Source organism: Polypterus senegalus, chromosome 18 (genome assembly GCF_016835505.1).
Source record: "Polypterus senegalus isolate Bchr_013 chromosome 18, ASM1683550v1, whole genome shotgun sequence".
NCBI classification, from domain to species: domain Eukaryota; kingdom Metazoa; phylum Chordata; class Cladistia; order Polypteriformes; family Polypteridae; genus Polypterus; species Polypterus senegalus.
In genome coordinates, this window is record NC_053171.1 from 30,624,749 (window position 1) to 30,637,307 (window position 12,559).

Genomic DNA, 12,559 nt, shown 5'->3' on the forward strand with positions numbered 1-12,559 from the left:
TGCTTGGGTAAACGATATTATATTAAGTACAAAATCTGATTTGTGTCTTGTCTCTGAAACCTGGCTTAGTTAGATTGTCAACAGCCCAGCTGACAATCACAACCACACATTAGACGTAATTTTAACTTGCAGAGCTGGAATTCAAAATTGAAATATTACTCTATTAACCCTTAATCCGCCAGAACTGGCAATAGTCAGTTCCCAGTGCAAGTTGCACATTCGCTGAGCAGCCAGTTCATGACCACTGCCACCCCCAGCAGCACCCACTGTCCTTGGGATTGAGCCGCTGCACTGGACGAGCCTGCAAGCATCAGCGTTGGCCCCTGTGTGCAGCCAGTTCAAGCGCAGTTGGCTCGGTGATTTACTGAATTTCATCAATGCTGTCAGTTGCACCTTGTACATATAGATTTTTGCAGAACTTTTTTATTTATTTTTTTTTTTTATAGTTTTTTTCAGTTCATTGGCAGCCTGTAAAATGATCAATGTTGCAGATGCTCTTTGCATGAAAAAAATGTGTTCCATTAAAATTTCACTTTTTCTTGGTGAATTTGGGACGTTTCCTTAAAAAGTGCAGCACAAAAGTATTTGGTCTCCAGGGGTGCATTAACCAAGAAGTGTGTGGCAGTTTAAGGGTTAACTCGAGTCATTTCTTATTTAATTACATTTGATTTGGTTCTGCTCTCACCAATATGCCTGCATGTGGTGAGGAGTGCTGTGCAAGAACACGGCTTTGTATTTTGGACTATTGCATTGTATTCTTGAGGTGGCAATAGCAGATTGGCCATCTAGCGCTTTGAAGAAGATCACTTGTATTGTATTTACTGCATTTTTTGACAACCATTCCTCACCCAACCTACCTGGAAGGGGGTCTCTTTCTGAATTGCCATTCCCAAGATGTCTTCCATTTTTTCTCCCCTACAAGGTTTTATTTTGCGAGTTTTTTCTTGTGTTCTTAGGGAGAGAAGGCTGGGGAGCGGTCAAAAAATAGGGCCTGCTAAAGCCCACTGAGGCATTCCCTGTGCAGTTTTGGGCTATACGAGAAATAAATCGTTATTGTTTTTATTGTAAATACTAACAAGGTGCCACTCGAATTGCCTTCACGGAAAATACTTTCAAGAATATGAATGATGTTTTCACAGTGGGTAACAGTGGCCTGTCTACTATTGGCAGTAGCCAAAAAGCAGACAGAAGGGGGGCAAGGTGCTCTGAAATGACAACAGTGTGAGAAGCAAGCTTTACAGAAACTCGATCGAGACAGGGAGCTCCGGGCAAGATAGGTTGAGACACACAATGATACTGAGCAGAGTAGTAGGAGGAATGCTGTGGGTTACATGTAGGGCATGTGAAGATAGTGAGTACAGGCACAAGAAGAACAATACATTTTTTTTTCTTCACCTGTAAAACATAGCTAGTTCGAAAACAGAGAAAGGTGAAGGTCTTAGTAATGTAGTACTGTTGAGCTGCTCGGGTACACAAAACATTTGACAGTGCTATTAGATAGTACCGACATTTCCACTTTTGATTTTCTTTTCTCATTCTGCCACAGCAACAACCCATGGAATTAAGTTACATGTTTAATTAACGATATTAAGAATTTAAGAAACTGGTTGAACTGAAATTGGTTGGCCCCAACTAAGATGGTCAACTGTTGGACCATTTCACATCTCATTTTTGTTTGGCTGCCATTTATGGAAAGGAGTTGAAATTCAGAAGACTGAATCTTAAAAAACAAGGCAACTAAAATGAAAGGAAGTCAATGACCAAAAGGAAATAGTCACCAATGAAGAAAGTGACAGGAAGGAAAACTTTGGCCACTGCAGCCCTCCAATATCAGAGCTGGACACCACTAGTCTATAAACCCATCGGAAAAGACCAACTCTGGCATGCACAAGGTAATTGGACTGGAATGGAAAGAAAAAAAGTGGTAAGTGGACGTGTTTGTTTATATATACACCAGTTCATATCTGCTTTGAAAAGACCATAATGATGGAAACTAAATGAAACCTGAAGCAAAACGCATCTGGGACAAAATAAAAAGGATTGATTTAAATGACTGAAGACTATTAGAGAACAGATGAAGTAAAAAAAGTGAAAAAATAAAGGCTGAAAATTTTAACAAGTAACAGAGAAAAGCCAAGCAAAATGACACCTTTTATTGGCTAACTAAAAAGGTTACAATATGCAAGCTTTCGAGGCAACTCGGGCACCTTCTTCAGGCAAGATTACTCTTGAGTTGCCTCGAAAGCTTGCATATTGTAACCTTTTTAGTTAGCCAATAAAAGGTGTCATTTTGCTTGGCTTTTCTCTACATTCTTAATGGCTAACATGGTACAGCACCCTAGTACTACAAACAAGTAACATGATAGGAACAGGAAGATGGGATAAGAGATGATATGCCACAATGGATGAAATTAAAAAGAGCAGGTTAACCATACAGATGAAGAACTAAAACAGAATTGTTAAACCAAGTCAAACATGCAGGCAGGTGAAACTTAAATCAAGTTCTAGTTTACCTTTTTGTCTCTCAAACAGATGCAGGAAGGTTCCGCATAAAATCTTTTTTTCAGCTCCCTGGTCTTGACCATGCAACTCTTTTTTGATTTCTATAATTTCTGCTTTGGTTTGGGTGGCTTTTTTAGTAAATTTGTCCCCAGAAGATGGCTGCTCAATCCTCACCTCAGGGGTGGCATAGCCGGCAGAGTGCTTTGATTTGCTAAAAATGTCATCAGCATTTGTCAGATTCTTCATTTTTTCAATGGACTGTTTGTCATTAGGTGTGCCCGAGTTAACTTCTGCAACAACGTGCTTTGTTTGTAAATCAATGACTTTGTTTCCAATAGGCTGGGACCTCTTCAAAGGGGAATCTTGTTCTCTCTTTGGACTTTCTTCAGAGGCAGAGGAAGCATCACAAGACTCAATGATAAGATCGCTATCCAGTTCAGCCTCCCGTTCTTCTCGGAGTATGCTGTACTGGATTAATGGAGATACTGGAGAAGGAGACGATCCAGCAATCTGACCAAATGTCATATAGCCGGAGCTCCCAATCTCTTCAGATATAAGTGGCTCCTCTGGTAAAAGCTTAATATCCGAGTCTTCTGACTCTGTGCTACTCACTTCTGGATCTTGTGCGGACAGCAAAGATGAACTTGGGATCCTGGGAAAGACTTGGTCAATGCCATCTCTTTCAGATGAAGGGCTGGGAGATCTCGGTCTTGAACCAAAGGCCTGATCAGGACTCTTGGTTGGACTGAAAGATTTCTTGTCTCCAGAGTGGAATGTAAATTCTGCTGGGGACTCGGACTCTTCTGAAATAAGATTGAAAATATACGCTGTGACTTACACTTGTACTAAGTTGAAGAACTTTAAATAATAATGCAAACAATTATAAACCATGGGCAGTAGGATCATTTAGTCATTTAACATGAAAAACCACTGGTGTATACCGCATATAGAAACGGCCCACAGTAGATGATCGTCTATAAGTTCTTTGTGCACCATCTTTCTTAGGAGACCATGCTCATAAGTGCCCATCCTCAGAGTGGAGTGTTTATAAGTGGATTATGTGTGTCTTTATTTTTCATCAGCCATTTCTTTGACAGAAAAACAAAATGTGTGAGTAGCTAGAGTTGAAAAATGAATAGTGATTAATGTGTCACTGTGGCCTGTAAGCCTGGTTATGTTGTATGCACATATACTGTCCTTGGCTTTTTACACTGTATATTACACACACATACATAGCAAAAATGTATGCTTTGGGGTACCTAAAACGGACAAAAAGAGACAGCATCTACCTAAGCATCAATTGGACATAAGACAAATAACTCAATTTAAGGGTAATGAAGGTTTACATAATGGGCTGTGTTGTATCAGTGTTGGCAGTGGAAAATGTGTTCGTATTTTAATAAAAGAAAGCGACCAAGAATAAAAAGGTTAAAGAGTATCACATTGATTTTAGGCATTGCCTTGTGGAAACCGAAGCTTACCTAGATGGTTTGAAGGTATGCTGGTGCTGGTCAGACCCATGAAAGGCCTCCCGATAGTCACAGCTGCCACTTTGAAATTGTGCTGCTTTCAGCTATGTTTCATTTTGCAGTGAAAGGTGACATTAAAAAGTAAGCTAACTGCATCCTTTCCTTAGAGTTTATAGTGCAGAGTGGTGGCTCGGAGGTAGGGATCTGCATTGGTAATCGGAAAGGTTGCCGGTTCAAATCCCATAAACGCCAAAAGTGACTCTACTTCGTTGGGCCCTTGGGCAAAGCCCTTAACCTGCAATTGCTCCATCCTTGGTAGAGCGTTAATCTGCATCCAGCCCTGCATGTAGGCCCTCCAACCTGTAGGGAAAACTTGGGGGTTGGTGGCAGAATTAGCACTCCAGTTACCATAAAAAAATCTCACACTGGTTCTGTTCCATCTGAACTAGTGTGGTGCTGAGTTGTCACCTGTTGCATGGCTGCACTCGGGTCTTAATTTGGGATCCTGAGCTGATTTGTCATGTGGCGGGTGCGGCAACGTGCCGTATCAGCGCGTGCTCCTAACCTGTCTCTCTCTCTCTGAGTTTATATTTCCTTGCCTTAACAATATAAACCCGAACATATCAGGACCAATATACTTGTGATACACTTTGTAAATTGTCACATGATTCAGTATGTTGGCAAATATCTGATGTTTGTTTAAGCCTTTTTTATTAATGCTTACTTCCCAGTATGTTTTTTTGGGGTGCTGAATCTGACTTTTGCATTTAATTTCATCATAGAACATGTTACCTGCTATTATGAATGATTTATGAAGATTGTTGTCATGATGCCTGTCTTTGGTAACTAGACATGGGCGAGTGTGTGTGCTGCCGCGATTCAAACAGAAGGGCGCTTCCTTATATCTCAGTTTGACTGTGCAGACTGCGTGTCATGTAGCTTAACATGGCCCTGTTGAAATTTCATGTTGGGCAGGTAGGACATTTCATATATACTATACAAACAAAAATATGTCAATTTAAAACAGCCTTTGTGATGGTTAGCTGTTTAATTGTCTTGCTCGTACTAACAGTGGATTGATACCCCAGCTTTAAATGTGTCATTATGCTGCCATCAAATCCTTGGCTTTGCAAGCTCTGACAGTTTTTATGTTTCATCCATTTTCATGTCATGTATATATTTTCCTTGTGGCTGCCAGACAATCAGCTCTGAAATTTCTTATTCATTCAAGAAAATGCTGCCACTGTGCATGTTTTATAACATTACTGAAAACAGTATATTATGTGCAATTACACATTCATTGAGCAGCTAATGTTGTACTTTGATTCAATATTTTCCTCCATAACTATACTGGTGTATATATAAACATTTGTTTATCTTTTAATATTATTTTATGATGTAGAGTAGTTTAATATTGTTTCCCATGAAGCCTACAAATTTAAAAACCAAAATGCATACAAACAGCACAGTGTATTAGGTGCTTTAAGAATCATTATTTATTTATTTATGCAATTATTTCTCCTACATAATTTAGTTTTCAACACAGATGAATGATTTATGTAATCAAAGCCTGTATGTTTCCCAGACAAATCTTCCTTGTGAGTCAAAAAATCAACTTTAATATTAAACCGAATATTTTAATTATGTCTTATTATATATGTAGCCGCCGATGTATAAGTCAAAGTCAGGCACGGGTAAGACGCGTGTCAAAGAAATCTCTCAGTCCAAAAGTTTGTTTTAAAAATATTTAGTGAAAGTTAAAAGCAAATAATCCACACATGAATAAAAAGAAAAATAGTTACATACATAGAATAAAGGCAAAAAAAAGGAAAAATGTATCTTCTATAAACTTATTAAGAAAAGCTTTGGTTATTTCTGTACTTAAAGGTTCTTAATTTATTCTTCTGTATGCCTTAAACATACGGTTCAACACTTCAATCTTTTATTTTACGAGTTACTTCACACTCAAAAGGCCCATAGGCCGTTAGCACATACAGTAGACATGCACCCAGGCACGGTCACGGGCGCCACAAACAAGGACACGGTTAAAAAACCGTATGCCTCTGTACCTTACACAAGGCGAGGCTAGACACTAACTGGAGAACATTGTTAACTCAAAGCTGGTAAGAAATGATAGGAAAATACCAACTCAATTCTATTCACGGGGGTTATAGGAACCTCCCATATTTTATGCATTATCATCTAGTAAATATTCATACATTTTATAGAAGTAGGAAAATGGCTCTTACACATCCGGCCTCTAATTGTTTATGCTAGGGCAGAAATCAATTACTTAACCTTACTTAATAAGAGCCTTCATTACTTTACCAAACTTAAGAAGCTTATCTTAGTTTCTACTATAAAAACACAAATACTAAACTTAAGAAACTTTATAGCTTAAACTCTAATGTATAAACACAAGCACTAAATTTAAAAAGCTTTAAGATTAGGCATGCAAAAAGAAAATGAGTCATTTTAATTATTTGATCCCTCCTGGATCCGGCACAGTTTGTTCACGGGTCTGTCCAGTGTTCTGTTTTTGGTTTGCTCACAAACTCTTCTGACTGCACCTTTTGCAATTGGCATTGTCTTGATGACTCGACCCATTACCCAGGAACTGCGAGGTGTAGCTTTATCCACAATTAGAACGATGTCTCCCGGTTCAAAGTTTCTTCTTGGTGTAAGCCATTTTTGACGTTCCTGAAGTATTGGCAAATACTCTTTAGTCCATCTTTTCCAAAACAAGTCAGCCATGTATTGAATTTGTTTCCAGCGTCTTCTTGGATACGATTCGTTTTTTGAAACAAGTTCAGGTGGCATTTCGGGTTGACTGTCCATTAACAATAGATGATTGGGTGTGAGCGGTTCCAGATCATTAGATGTCTCTGTAAGGGGTCTGTTATTAAGTATTGATTCCACTTCGCACATCAGTGTATGAAGATTTTGATCATCCAGTGTTTGTTGGTTTAGTGTCGAATTTCAAATCTTTCTTATATTTCTGATTTGTCTTTCCCAAACTCTGCCTTGATGAGAGGCTGATGGTGGGTTAAAAATCCATTTGATTTCTCTTCGCATCATTTCGTTGCCGATTTTTTCGTGTTCCAAATTTTTTGTGGCTTCTCGTAGCTCTCTTTCTGCTCCAACAAAATTTGTTCCGTTATCTGAGCGCATGATTTTAACGTCCCCCTGTGACATTTCCTCCTTTTCCTCACAGTCGCGTTGTGGAAAGTCTGTATTGTATTGCTGGAGTAACATTTGCTCTACTTCCTTTATTGTCACACAATTGACTGAACATCTTTGCAGTCTTTCTTTGTCTGAGCCCTTTATAAATCCATTAACAATCCACCCTCGGAATGTTTTCACAACATAAAGTCTTTCGTCTTCACTATGTGTGATGTGCCATGGTTTCATGACATTGCGGGCATTTGTACTTAACAACAACAATATTAATAATAGGATTGTAATTACAATATTATTGCTTTGGTCAGTATTTATCTGGGGTTGATGCACGTCTTTTTCATTAGACAATTTCTTGACATCTTTTTCTTTAGGGATGTTCTCCCTTTTCACTTGAACCGAGTTCAGTGTGTACACTTCTGGTGTATCAAAAAAATGTATTTTCTTCTATCCCACAGACTTGTAACTCCGCTAAGACTATACACTTTACTAATTTCTGACCATTTACGGTGTCTCTTTCTACAGCGCTGATGTTTGTGAGACTTTCTTCCAGAAAGATTTAACTGCTTTTGCAGACTTTCTGTACAAAATGTAGCTGAGCTGCCAGAATCTTTTACAGCATATGTTTCTACACATTTTTCACTCGTTTCGGACTTAACTTGAACTGGAGTCAAAGCTAAGACACACTCTTTACCGGCCCCGGTATCAGAACAAGTCTCTGGCGGTTCAACAGAAATATGGGCAAAAGAAATGTTTTTCTCTTCCGACTTAACGTTCTCCTTTTTAGGAGGTGTGGCTTTATCGTCGGTGCCTTTTTCCTTATTCATATGCAGAATTACTGGATGTAACTGAGAGCATATTTGGCATTTAATCTTTTCTTGACAGTCTTTACTAAAATGTCCTTGTTTAAGGCATTTAAAGCATAAGTCTTCAGATTTCAAAAAGTCAATTTTACTTTCACAAGTTAATGTCTGAATTCCACTGCATTCGTTAAGATCGTGATTTTCATTGCAAAAAAGACAGGGCTTACCGCTTGTACGTCCAGCAGTCTCCGCCGTTTTGACTGAGGTGTCTGTATCCATTTTTTAATCCGCTGCAGAAAAGTTTGTAACAAAGCTGCTTTCTCTCAGGACGCCTTTCAAGGGATACTTCTCTTGATCAGTTCGTTAAGAAAGTTCACTGGATCAGCGAGAGGTGTTCGCCTCCTCTCCGTACATTCAATACTCTGTACTTTGCATTGCCACGGTGCTAGTAGGTCTTGAGGAGGTTTGGAGATTTTAGTAGGAAGGTTATCCTTACTTTCAAATCGTTGTCTGCTTTGTAAGTTGGGCATAATATTTGTGCATTCGCCAAGAGAGTTCGCATAATCGTTCTGTTCTTCTCCATCGTTTGACTTTATTTGCGATCGCCCTTTTACTTTTCTCATATAGACATCGGCTTTCGGTAGCTGGTTTCCATAAAGACTTTCGAGTTTCTTTCTTGCCCTTTGATAACCTTCTAACGGTGTCAAGTGTTTACAGTGTTTAACAATCTCGTGAGGTGAACCTTTAGTAAACTGCGCTAAAAAGTTCAACTTATCTCGCGGATTCTCTATCGCCTCATCGATAGCTCGGTCAAATGCTCTTATAAAGTCCACATATTTCAAGGGATCGCCGTCAAATATTGGGATCTTTTTGTGTGGCACATAAGGCGCTTGTGTCTTATACTGTTGTTCTTTCTGTTGATCGTAGCGCTTATCTAAAGCGATTGTTGAAGAGGTGCTGGCGCTTTATTTTGCTGATCATAAAGCGATTGCTGGGGATTTTTTTTTTACTTTCGTTGTTACGTGGGAAGTCACAATTATTTGCTTCTTGTGGTTTTGCGCTTCTCATATCTGGTTTCTGAGGGACGTTACTAGAATTGTGTTTATCTGAACTTCGATAGCGTCTTTTAAGTGCTTTTAAATTTTGCATCAAATTCTGCAATAGCTGCCTCCAATTCCAATTGATCTCTTTTAATTTTCAATTGAGCTTTTTCAGCTTCTCTTTTAGCTTTTATCTGCATTTCCTCCGCTTTTCTCTTAGCTTTTAACTGCATTTCTTCCATATCTACAGCCTGTTGCTTTCTTTGGTTCTCCGCTTTAAACAGCACGGCATGTGCTGCCTCTTGAGATCTGATGGCGCTAATAGAAGTCCTGGCTGAACTTGCACTACGTTTAGATTTTGCGGAGATTTGGGAGGCTTTGGCTGAATTAGCCGCCGAACGTATATGACTTTTACTTTGAATGGAAATCTGTGAGTTACTATCTTCTCGAGAGACGTCAGGAATGTCATTCGTCGTTCTGTAATCCTTGAATTGGTTAGCCGAAAAGTCAGGCTGCTGGTTGAAGCTTATATTTTGACGTACTTCAAAAACCCAATTTATTGTACATCCCGTAAATTTATAACAAATTTCCATTTTAGCATCAAAGTGCTTTTGTAGCATTTTCCGTGTATCTTCATTGCTCTGGAGGGATAAGAGTTTGTCACTTAACCTTTTATATTCCATTCTCAGGTTAAAGAACGAGTTCTTGATGATCGATTATAGTTTCACAGTTAAATTCATTTTTTTTTAAAAATCATTCACAGTCTTCATCACACTGGATAATTGTTTGTATTTGCAGTCCATTTCGGATTGAAGTTTAGTTGTTGATGAATTGTGGACGGCTTTATGTCATCATCAGGATGATCCTCCATTGAAACATCATGATCGTCGTGACTTCCACTCACACCACTGTTACTTTCAATGGGGGTTCGAAATGTTCTCTGGCTCCCGGACTCGGATACCATGGCGATGAAAATGCAGGCTTTCTTTCTTTTATAATCCAAGGCAATTTTAAACTTTCAGTCCCAGTCAGGTTCAGACCTTAAGCAGGTTTCAAAACGTCAGGCAGGTTTTTTAACTTTAGTGTAGCCGCCGATGTATAAGGCGAAGTCACGCACGGGTAAGACGCGTGTCAAAGAAATCTCTCAGTCCAAAAGTTCGTTTTAAAAATATTTAGTGAAAGTTAAAAGCAAATAATCCAAACAAGAATAAAAAGAAAAATAATTACATACATAGAATAAAGGCAAAAAAAGGAAAAATGTATCTTCTAGAAACTTAGCTTTTCTTGATAAGCTTTGGTTATTTCTGTACTTAAAGGTTCTTAATTTCTTCTTCTGTATGCCTTAAACATACGGTTCAACACTTCAATCTTTTATTTTACGAGTTACTTCACACTCAAAAGGCCCATAGGCCGTTAGCACATACAGTAGACATGCGCCCAGGCACGGTCACGGGCGCCACAAACAAGGACACGGTTAAAAAAACGTATGCCTCTGTACCTTACACAAGGCGAGGCTAGATACTAACAGGAGAACATTGTTAACTCAAAGCTGGTAAGAAATGACAGGAAAATACCAACTCAATTCTATTCACGGGGGTTATAGGAACCTCCCATATTTTATGCATTATCATCTAGTAAATATTCATACATTTTATAGAAGTAGGAAAATGTATAGAAAGTATATTCTTTCTATATTGTTGGAAGTTATTCAGTGATTACTCTATAACTAAAACAGTTTGATGGTTTTGAGATGTGTGTGCCCCTTTCAAGTCTATTAAATAACAAATCATTTCATTAGCATTTAGATATTTAAAAATGAGTTATTATTGGAGCATTTTGCTCAGCAAGCAATCACTTATATTTTGAGCATGTACTCAAACTCGACTTAAACTGTAACACTGTTTAATTCTGAATATGTCAATTACTGATCCCAGCTCCTTAGCAGCATATTATACTAATGTGTGTTAAATTAATCAAATAGTTTTATTTTTAAATGTTAATATTCATTAAGTTCCAAACATAATTAATAATGTGTTCCAAATACAAACTCTTTTAAATGATGTTTTATTGATAATAGTCTTAACCATACAACAGTTTTATTACATTTACTTATTTGGCCAAAGCCTATAACAAAGGAGACTTGCATCATTTATGATACAATTAGTTACATTTCTTTTTTTGGTTTTCCAGTTGGAGCCCAGGCAGGTCAAGTGACTGGCTCAGGGTCACACAGTGTCAAGTAGCAGGATTTGAACCCACAACCTCAGGGTTTGAAGTCCAAGCCTTAACCACTACACCACTGCACAATGCATTATTAATTGGTGACGTGGCGCACTTTGAAGCATTGGGAGTTTGTCTTGAAATATTTTTTTTCAGTCACTGTCAAAAATAGACTTAAACTGATTATAAAGATTGATCACACAAAAATCAGTTATTTAAGCTGTGCTTCCATTAAAATATTTAAAACTAACCTTATTTGCAACTCTACAGCACTCTCTACCTTCTCTATTAAAACAACAACATAACCAGTTTAATCCAAATTAAAGTCACAGGAAGGTGGGATTTGGGGGTTTGCAGGGCTGATCCCAACATAATCAGCCACAAATATGGAATTGGACTGGACATTAAGCCAGCCCATCAAAGGGTCCCTTATTCATAGTGGATCAATATGGAGTTATGCTTCCATTACGTCAGATTATCTCAAGGCATAACGTGAGCTACCACAGCTATGCTGGTGGCACACCACTGTATTTATCAATAGCACCGGATGACCCCGACTCTCTTCACTCACTGACAAAATGTCTTACTTGTGTTTCTGAATGGATGAGTAGTAATTTTCTCAAACTAAGTAAGGAGAAATCGGAAATCTTAGTGATTGGAAAAAATGGATATAATGAGGGTATTGAAATAAACTTGATCCATTATGCTTAAAAGTTAAGACAGAGGTAAAGAATTTAGGGGTAATTATTGACTCTGACCTAAATTGTAAATCACATATGTATCAGATTACTAGGACAGCATTTTTCACTTAAGAAATATAGCAAAAGTCACATCCCTTATAACTTTTCAAGATGCTGAAAAATTAGTGCACGCTTTTCTTTTTAGTCCGCTAGATTACTGTAACGCACCCCTCTCAGGACCAACTAAAAGAGACATCAATCGATTGTAACGAGTGCAGAATGCAGCTGCTAGAATCTTAACTAGGAAAAGAAAATCCGAGCACATTTCTCCAGTTTTGATGTCACTACATTGTTTAACCGTGCCATTTAGAATTAGGGCTGCAATGATTAGTCGACTACAAAAAATCGTTGACATACATTTTTTATTGTCAACACGTCATAAACAGAACCTTCAATATAAGCTCCAGTCACAAAGAACCACATTAGTTTTTATAACTGTAATGTACTACATGAACGACTGGGGGCAGTATCGTTTCTTACTGTTTGTCAAGACGCACACAGTCCTACCTACGCAAGCATTGGGAAGGCCCCGTCTCTCGAGAAGTAACTTTTAGCAAGGAAAGTTAGTGTCAAGTGTTAACGTTGATGTTTGTACTATAATGTGTATA

General features: G+C 38.3%; 1 protein-coding gene across 4 annotated transcripts in view; it reads right to left on the reverse strand.

Moving 5' to 3' along the window:
* The window catches only part of rtn1a (reticulon 1a), a 137,264-nt gene that overhangs the window by 61,963 nt on the left and 62,742 nt on the right, over positions 1-12,559 (reverse strand). For 2 of the 4 annotated variants that reach the window (XM_039741019.1, XM_039741020.1), the window contains exon 3: positions 2,514-3,305. The exons of the other annotated variants lie outside the window; for them this stretch is intronic. In XM_039741019.1, coding sequence (XP_039596953.1) covers positions 2,514-3,305 — 792 coding nt within the window. The remainder of the gene's footprint in view (positions 1-2,513; positions 3,306-12,559) is intronic. 4 annotated transcript variants of the gene reach the window in all.